The sequence below is a fragment of the Aegilops tauschii genome, chromosome 6 (assembly GCF_002575655.3).
Source record: "Aegilops tauschii subsp. strangulata cultivar AL8/78 chromosome 6, Aet v6.0, whole genome shotgun sequence".
Lineage (NCBI taxonomy): Eukaryota > Viridiplantae > Streptophyta > Magnoliopsida > Poales > Poaceae > Aegilops > Aegilops tauschii.
The window spans coordinates 182,367,692-182,376,960 of record NC_053040.3 but is presented as its reverse complement, the minus strand read 5'-3'; the positions used below and the strand labels follow the sequence as shown (position 1 = coordinate 182,376,960).

Genomic DNA, 9,269 nt, shown 5'->3' with positions numbered 1-9,269 from the left:
ATTGCAAAAAAATTATTTGGGTGTGTCTAGGGCACATCTAAATGTGCTCTAGTTATTGCACATCTAAGTGAGTGAATTAAAGCATAAAGAGAAAGAGAAAAAAGAAAAAGAAAATATCTACATGAATCTCATCATAAGATCAATAACATAGGACTTAGATATGCAATACTTATAGCACATCTAGATGTGCTTTAGCAAAACTGAAATTATTTAATAAATCAGCTGAGGTCGCGAACGATACAAATTACGACTCTACGAGGGTCCTCCGCACAGAATCGGACCAGCTCATCTTCCTTCTAGCAGCAGCAGCTGCGCACAGCCTCCTCGCCCCGTCCCCAACTGGCGAAGCTATCTGCAGAACCCCAAAGAACTTTCGAACCTTCTCGAAGCAAGCCTCAACCCCCCTTGATTATTCCCTCGAAACCCTAGATCCCCAAACCCACGCGGCCACCTCCTCATGGATCATCCATGGCGCTTCCCAGCCGGCGCCGGCAACGACCTCTGCCCCGTCTGCACCGCGCCCCACTTCCCCTTTTGCCCGCCTCCGCCTCTCCCGCCCCACCCCTTTCCCTACGATCTCCACCCACCGCCCCCTCCTCCCCCGCCGCAGTACCATGCCCCCTTCCACCCGCCGCCGCCGCCGCCGCCGATGTGGGCTCCTCCGGGGCCGCACCCGTACGATCTCCTCGACACGGAAGGCCCCCACAAGAGGATGCGCGTGGGGGAGGCGCCTCCGTTCTCCGGCCCGCCCCCTCCGTACCCGCCAATGTTGGGCAGGGCTTCCGTGGAGGGAGAGCGGCTGCTCGGGCTGATCCGGGAGCATGGCCATGGCCGCGCTCAGCTGCCGCCTGCACAGTGGCATGGCGAACCGTATCCACCCGATGGTTTCGGCTATGGAGATGATGGAGGCTATCCTCTTCAAAATTATAACAATCCCTATGCGCAGGGAGGCAATTTCACTGATTACGATCTCGTCAGAAGGATGCCACCTCCGCCGATGCCATTTGATAGGTATAGTGCCTTAGATTCGGTAGGAGGATCTCAGGAGAAGTATTTCGACCACCATCACCATCACCAGTTTCACCCTGAAGCAATGCCTGGTGCTCCACCACTTCCTTCAGTACCTCAACATGCTGAGGCAGGAAACCATTATGATTCCCGCGATTGGCGTCATCATGCGGGTGTTGTTCCGCCACCACCAGATCCTCCAGTGCCTTCTACCCCAGATTACCATGCAATGCCACCTCTGCCAGCAGCAAACTCGTCGTTGTTTCCTGTCCTCTCCAGTTCCCTGGCTACTACATCACTTCCACCCAGTGATAATACCTTGCATCATTCCCATCTGATGCCAAACGCAAATTATTACAATGGACCCAACCAAAATGAGGTTCTCGTCATGCACTTGGATGCTTTGCTTATAATATATCATTGGCCACTCAGAAGTCAAAAGTATTAATCGTTATATATGTGCATGTTTCTCCAGGGGGTAGATTTTGTACATCGGCAACAATCGGAGCAGCATTTGGGGGATAGAATGCCAACACATGACAAACATTCTTTTAACAATGTGGAAGTCAATATTGTTAATGCATGTGACTTGTTCAAGCAGCCCCTTCGTGCTTCACGCCCTGATCATATTGTTATTATCCTGCGAGGGCTTCCAGGTTATTTCATATACCATTGTTAATGTGTCATAGTCATTAAGTAGTCTAATTATTAAGTGCAACAAAGTTGGCAACCCTAGCCAGTAAAATGACATTAGATCTGATATGCTGTGGGAAGTGTTCAACCTTTTGATACTTCCATAAGCAGTGACCTTATCGTTTCAGTGTTCCTGTTGTTTAAGAGTGCATGTTGTCTTTCTTACATATACATGAAACCCGGGCACATTACTTGGGAGTTCCTGAATTTTTTTTGAACAAATTGTAATCTATTTGATGACGTTTTCAATCGAAAGCAAACATCAATATGCATGATGAACTTCCTACTCCCTCCGTTCGTATACATATGTTGCTTCTAGAGAGGTATAAACAAATTTGTTTAACTCTGTCCACCAATACTTGTAGAAGTATCTTCACTGTTTATATGAAAGAATATAGATGGCTTTGTCACAAAGTACCCCATCGTGGCATAGCGATATATCTTTAAGGTCCTGCGAAAATACCGTAATAAGGTACTCCCTCTGTAAACTAATATAAGAGTGTTTAGATTACTAAAATAGTGATCTAAACGCTCTTATATTAGTTTACGGAGGGAGTACTACCTAAAGTTGAGTCTTCATGACCAATTACTTTCCAAAAATGACATATGTGTGGGGTGGGGAGGGAGTAGTATTATGGTTTAATTTGGCGCACAAATTTATCTATTATTCTGGTAGGGTCAAATCATTTCATGTCAGCGCTTCACAACTGTTACAGTTCTGACAAATATTAGAACTTGTAGGTAGTGGAAAGAGCTACCTTGCGAAGGCATTGCGTGATCTTGAAGTTGAGAGTGGTGGAAGTGCACCCAGAATTCACTCGATGGATGACTATTTCATGATTGAGGTTGAGAAGGTCGGTAGAAACTGAACAGTGGACACAATTTATTGAGTACTGTCGACCATTTATTTCTTGGCTTAGACTTTCAGAAATGCTCATCATGGCCCTGCTATTTCTATGGATAATTTGTCTTGTAACTGATATTGTGCTAAATTGCTCTTAGAAGGTCGAAGACAACGAAGGGTCTAAATCTTCTACTGCATCCAAAGGACGGAAACAGTTGACCAAGAAAGTGATTGAATATTGTTATGAGCCTGAAATGGAGGAGGTGATGTATCTCATTTGTTCTTGTCTATTACTTTCTTTTTGTCATGTTGAATGCACCTGCCAATTATTGGGAACCTGCTATAGCTAAACCATAGCATCGCCTGTTGTTATTAACAAGCAGGTAAACATATTTTAGTTAATGCATCGGTGCAATGCAACCTTATGTAAAGAAATGTACTTCATATGTGTTAGAAATATGGATATCAGGGGACCTTCCCAAGAGTTTGCAATGCATGTATAGAGAACGAGATAGTATCTGAAATTAGCATTAAATGTAAGGATAATGTAAGGTTCCCTATAGAAAGAATTACCTGGATTGTGGATATGAGCATCGGCTATCAGTTGCCTTTTAAAAAGAAAAGCTCCACCATAAGAAGTCTAATTTCTTCTCCATTTGACAGACCTACAGATCAAGCATGTTAAACGCGTTTAAGAAGACCCTTGATGAAGGGAATTTCACATTTGTGATCGGTATGAAGTTATTCTAAATATTATTAAATGATGCAACATGCTTTATGACGACTCAACAATTTAGTCCGCATTGGTTGTTTTACATTGCACGCTATAGTCTGCCTTGTTTATGTCTTTGCTTGTAATTTCATGGAGTGTTGAATGAGTCCCCTTCCTATTTTTCCTGTCAAAATTCATCAACATCTTAATATAAATATTAAAAGATTTTCTCCACAATAGAAACTTTGTTTTCTATTAATTATCACATATTTTGGTGACCAGTTTGTGGGAATTATGACATCGGTTCCCTAGACAGTGGTTGGGTGCCCATTTGTCTCGGAAGTTTATATTCCTTATTGTTCAAAAACATTCAGTTAAGCAACATTTTAGCTGTTGTCGCGGCATACAATGCACCAGGCGATGCCTTTATTTTCACCAGTGGCGGATGCTGGATTGTGGTAACTGACATGTTTATTGCTGGTATCCCTCACCGTTTTTAGTGGATGACCGCAATCTGCGGATAGCTGATTTTGCTCAATTTTGGGCAAGCGCGAAGGTAAACCCTCAGTCCCTTTTGCGTCAACTGCGAGAATTTATTTTGCTTACCTGGACCTTTTCTTAAATATTTAAACCACCGTTCTTGTTTTAAGAACAAGAGGGGTATTCCTGTTCAAAAAGCATGTTCTAGGGCCAACTGCCAGTCAGGCAGTACTCAAGATGTAGTACTATTTTGAAATTGCATATTAATGTTGCATGTTTTGATTTAATTTGTTTGCCACAGTAGTGACTTTCTTCTTCCTCCTTTCCACTTGAATGTGTTTTTTGATCTATACTAGTTGCTCTTGTGTCATATAGGCAGCCCCCCTTCACATAGGCAATACGGTATACCATGACATACATAATGTTATGCAACGATTTACATAAAAACAAGAATAAAAAACCGCTCATCTCTCTCTCCCTCTCTATGTCTGTTAGTATGTGTTTATGCCTGTGCGCGAATAGCTCTCTCTCTATGTGTATGCCTGCGAACAAAGAGCTCTCTCTCTCTCTCTCTCGCATGAGTGTACGTGTTTATGCCTGCGCACAAAGAGCTCTCTCTCTCTCTCTCTCGCATGAGTGTACGTGTTTATACCTGCACACGGGAAGAGCACTCTCTTTCTTCTGGTCTGTTCCATGTTTCTGTATGCACTATGCAGTTAACTACATACTGGAACGTGATTTACATTTTTATATGGTTTGCATAATAGCTATAAAACATGCGGTTGCAAGGTCAGTGACTGTTGTATATACCGAGAATCAACTGTTGAGGTCCAAACCTTGCTGGATAAGATCTTATGCATTTGAGGAGGCACTTCATTGCGCTAACTCATTGTTTGGAATTTGATTGTCTGAATTATTATTGTCTCCTAATCTGAAAAAATATTATTGTTTTTTCTATAGTAGGTTACTGATTCTGTTTTCTTGTATAGAGATCTGGCTATGAGGTCTACTTGCTCGAGGCACCATACAAGGATCCAACAGTAAGTTTGTGTAATATCACATAATAAGAAAGGCCTAACTTGTTGTAAATATGTGATTATGTACTTCAGACAGCCACCAATTCTATTTTTGTCGAATAAGTCATGGATCATCAATTCTAAGAACTCTTTGCCAATTATTTGTTTTGGTATAGTTTGGTAAGAATATGGATTGGGAGACTGTCCATATGCACTGCTGATGAAATATATACCTGAAGTTGTGGTGCTTACGACATGTGAACTATATGGTGTAATTGCCAATGTAGAAAGCTTTCAGTCAAATGTTCCTGTACTCCATAGCCAGAGCAGATACACCTTGCATGTTTCTGTAGTCCACAGGCAGAGTAGATACACCTTGAAGATGCAGTTTTATGATAAATACGATAAATATGTGTGCATTTTGGTGAAACTTTTCCTAGTGGTGTAGCTTCGTGGTAGTTTTGTCGGAAATATGCTTAGTTGTATGATATTTATACTCAGATAAAATAGATTCCCTTTTATAGCGTAGAACGTCTTATATATCTTTTGTAATACACAGGGCTGTGCTGCTAGGAATGTGCATGGGTTTACATTGGATGATATAAAAAAGATGGCAGGTGACTGGGAGGAGGCTCCACCACTATATGTGCGACTAGATACCCGTGTATGTTCTTGAGAGTATTGTTATGTTTAATTTTTTGCAATAGACCTTATATTAGATACATAGTTAATCATGTTTCTAATCATTTGCACCTTTATTTTCAGTCTTTATTCCATGGTGACAATCTTCATGAGCATTCTATACAAGAGGTAACACTATTTCACCAGTCATTTGTGACGAGACAAACTTTCTCATGATTTCTATATGTCAAATAGGTTGATATGGACACAGAGGATAACGATGATGCTGATGATACAGCAGTTAACACCCAGTCTGGAAGCTCAAAGAAGGCTATACTTGAATCAGCAGATGATATACCTGATCAAGGTATATATTGATGACATATCCTTGGCCACAGTTAATCTTATGGTTTAATAAGCCTAACAAAAAATTGAAGAAGCCCTGCAAAGTATTTTTCTTCTCATACTCAAGAGTGTGTTTGGTTTGAGAACCAAGTGGAATGAAATGTCATGGTTCTATTCTGGTGGAATGGGTCGGTTCCATTCCTGCGTTTGGTGGGGGTCAAAAAATATAATGGAATGGTTCCGTTCCTGCGTTTGGTTGGAGAGATGGAATGAGAGAAATCTGATTCATCTCACGTCTTTCATAGCTCTTTGCATTCTTAGCGAAATGTTATTGCAATTTTCACCAGCACTAACAATGCACAATTACAGGATATATTATTCCTCATTACAGACTTTGAAACATCAAATTTGCTTTGGGATTCATCACAAAATTTGGAACTCACGCAAATTGCTCATCCTTAACAATTTTCACACAGATCTTAGCCAATTCTTGCAACAATCCTAGCATGACCATACACATAAACTGAATTTTGCGTCATGGCTACATACACGCATACAGTTATGTGCACATCAACTGCATCTGCATATGCAATGGCATCATATATAGAAGGCAAGCACGGGGCAGCAGGGCATTTTCACCTTCGGGCGACAGGTGAATGAGCTCCGGATGGCTGGCGGTGACTTGTCGACGGGCCTGTGAGGACGAGCTCCGGGCCGCAGTGACCATATGCATGAAGAGTACTCAGGTACTTGCCGCAGTTTGCACGCCGAGGCGAGCAGCAGGACGAAATTGCCGCAGCCAGCCCAGTTGCTTCGATGCAGCTGCTAGACCGCCGCCCCTGCTCCCCTTGCCGTCCCCACCGCCATCTTCGACCGCCGCCCTTGCTCCCCTTGCCGTCCCCGCCGCCATCTTCGATCCTTGGTGCGGCGCCACCAGAGATCGAGAGATAGGAAGAGACGATGGGGAGGCGAGGGAGAGGCGGCTCCGGAGAGTGAAATACGAGGGAGTGGCCGGCGCAGTCGCAGATCGAGAGGGAGAGAGATGAGGGTGTGGCGATGCTGGCCAAGGATGGGTTTGGGGGTGAGTGAGTCGCGGGAGAGGTGAGGGCTGAGAGGTGTTCTGCCTGATTCCTCCAAATCGGAGGTACGAGTGCATTCCACATCTGGGCTGAATATTCCATTCAGGAGAATGGGTGGGTTCTGGAACGGATCCGTTGCATTCCACCCTGTGACCTGAACCAAACACACCCCAAGTGTAGAAAGCCCTGTAGTTTGACTCGTCTTTTCTGTTGATGCATATATCTTGTCAACCCAGAGCTCACTTTGTAGGAATGAAGCAAACACCATCACCCTGTCTTTTTTTTTGACGTGCACCACCTTATCAGCATGCTGGCAATTTTGTTATCTCTGTCAACTTATATAGTCTTATAATCCAACTAACCTGACCTACTGTGGATCTCCTGCCCACACACTTGTTGGAACCTCTGCCCTGCGAGACAAACTCTCCCACGTGGGCAAGTGTGGAGTACTTGAACTCGATATATGTCATTGTCATTATAATATTTTTAATGAATCTTGGTGCGTACTTTTTTATGCCAGGGGACAAGTGGGATTCATCAGATGAAGAAGACTTAGATGACATTAAGGAGCTAGGACAGAGCAAATGGTCAAAAGATTTTGACGAGGATACTGACAAGTCCAAGCATGCAGATGGAAGTACACATACTCTTTCTGGGCTGGCCAAGACATATGACACTCATAAAAAAACACTTACTTGGGGTGATCGGGTACGGCATTTGCTTTAGTGAAAGTTCAACATATTGCTTTCCTTGTGCTTTATTTATGCTTGATCCTTGGCTGCACTTGCTTCTCTGGAGTGCAAAAGAAAAATTACGTCATTATTAAAATTTAGTCCTAGTTTCTGAGCTACAAAAACACGGATTTAGTTGGATACTTTGTACTCCATCTGTCTCAAAATGTAAGACGTTTCTTGACACTAACATCTTACATTTTGAGACAAGAGGGAGTATTTAGTTTACTGAACCTTTGAAGATACTTTGATTATTCCAAAATAGAAGTTACGTCGGCTGCATCCTTGCAGTTGTTTATCACTTTGTAGTCATGATTTGATGCTCCTTCACTCAAGTCTGTGTTACACTGTTTACTTAGAATGGAAATACCATATTCCTTTTTTGATATGCTCAATCTTCCTTTCTTTTGCAGCTTGAAAAGGGTGGATTTTCTATCGGTGCAGCCAAAAGGAGACTCACTTCATCTTTAATCATAGGACCTGGATCAGGGTACAATTTGGTTAGTATTAACCCACTGCTAACGTTATGGCAGTTAAATGACCGCACTATTCTGTTAGTAGCACCTTACTTTCTGCTACTATTCATGCTCTGCATATTCTTTCATACTTGCTAATATTTTGTACAAATCACTTGTTTGCATATATTCCCTTGCTTTCTATTTTTATGAAAGGCCTTCTATTTTAATTGAGTTTTATCTATCCTATATCCAAGGCCCCTTTGGCAATTTTATTTAGGCCCAAGCCTTTGCTTCCTGCCAGTTTGCTATATTGAAAATCATTGCTTGTAGGTCTCCAACCCCTTGTCTGAAGATAATTCCACAGGCGTGAAGGATAAAGTAAACAATGAAACAAAAAGACGGTTCAGTGAGCAACTTCGTGATGAAGGTCAATCCTTCAGGGCAGTTTTCGACCATAGAAAACAGCGCATTGGGGTTTTCGACAACGGGAAAATGAGTAATCCGTGACTGAGAAGCCTCGGATGTGCAGTTGTATGGGCCTCTGGGTACTCAAACGTTGCCCAGGGTCAAGCAGAGCACAGGCAGCTTGGAATCACTGGCTTGTTAGCCCTGTTGCTACATTGGCATATTGCAGTTCTAAGATTTGCCGGACACAGATAGGCTTCTTCTTACTGCCTGCTGTCAGTCCCCACAAGGCGCAACTGAAGAAAGCATTACTTTCTGCTTGTGCTATTTGTCTTTTGGCCCACATGAAAAGGTGCTGAGAAGTTGGTTCCCTTCTTGATTTGTTGCAGGTTTGTAGCTGCAAACTCACTAAGATCCTCTCGGCAGTGCGAAATCCTTTTTTTGGGACTTGCCATTTCAAGAGCAACCCCATAAGATGTATGTATTGTGAACACTGAATAATCACATCGATTTGATATGCTGATTTTTTTAGTATATTATCTGCAAACCAGTGCTCTTTGAACAAGGTATGGAGCACATAATGACTGGGAGGGAATCGGACATCAGTGGGTGTGTTAACATGAGATGGAAACGTTTAAATATTGAATGAAACAACCTCAGTTTTTCAATGACTATGGGAAATTATGATTTGTTTCAACATACTTGTTTTGGGACGGAGGGAGTAGTATAAATCTACTCCCTCCGTTTTGATTTAGTTGTCGCGACGGCTTTTTTGCGGAAACCCCCTCCGTCTATTTCCGACCGAACTTGCGGTCCTCGCCCTCACTCTCTTCTCTGGCTGGCTGCCGCGGTCCGCTTGGTGCTCTTCTCCGGCTAG

At 42.8% G+C, this 9,269-nt stretch overlaps 1 protein-coding gene across 2 annotated transcripts; it reads left to right on the top strand.

Moving 5' to 3' along the window:
• Positions 1-246: 246 nt before the first annotated feature.
• On the top strand, positions 247-8,939 carry LOC109739560 (uncharacterized). 2 transcript variants are annotated; one of them, XM_020298641.4, is made up of 13 exons: positions 247-1,387; positions 1,484-1,664; positions 2,443-2,555; positions 2,704-2,808; positions 3,209-3,278; positions 3,758-3,813; positions 4,727-4,777; positions 5,313-5,417; positions 5,519-5,563; positions 5,630-5,741; positions 7,319-7,506; positions 7,943-8,029; positions 8,318-8,939. In XM_020298641.4, exons 1-13 carry the CDS (start codon positions 458-460, stop codon positions 8,492-8,494), a joined length of 2,220 nt encoding a protein of 739 aa, XP_020154230.1. In that variant the 5' UTR covers positions 247-457; the 3' UTR covers positions 8,495-8,939. The 2 variants fall into 2 exon arrangements, with proteins under 2 accessions (XP_020154230.1, XP_020154231.1); XM_020298642.4 differs by having other exon boundaries at positions 268-1,387; positions 2,707-2,808.
• The last annotated feature ends 330 nt before the right edge of the window (positions 8,940-9,269 follow it).

Bases quoted from the DNA above. Each gene is read 5' to 3' on its own strand.
- LOC109739560 (XM_020298641.4), top strand. From the start codon at position 458: ATGGATCATCCATGGCGCTTCCCAGCCGGCGCCGGCAACGACCTCTGC. The intron at 2,556-2,703 runs GTCGGTAGAAAC...AATTGCTCTTAG, and splicing joins TCATGATTGAGGTTGAGAAG to AAGGTCGAAGACAACGAAGG. The intron at 2,809-3,208 runs GTGATGTATCTC...TCCATTTGACAG, and splicing joins ATGAGCCTGAAATGGAGGAG to ACCTACAGATCAAGCATGTT.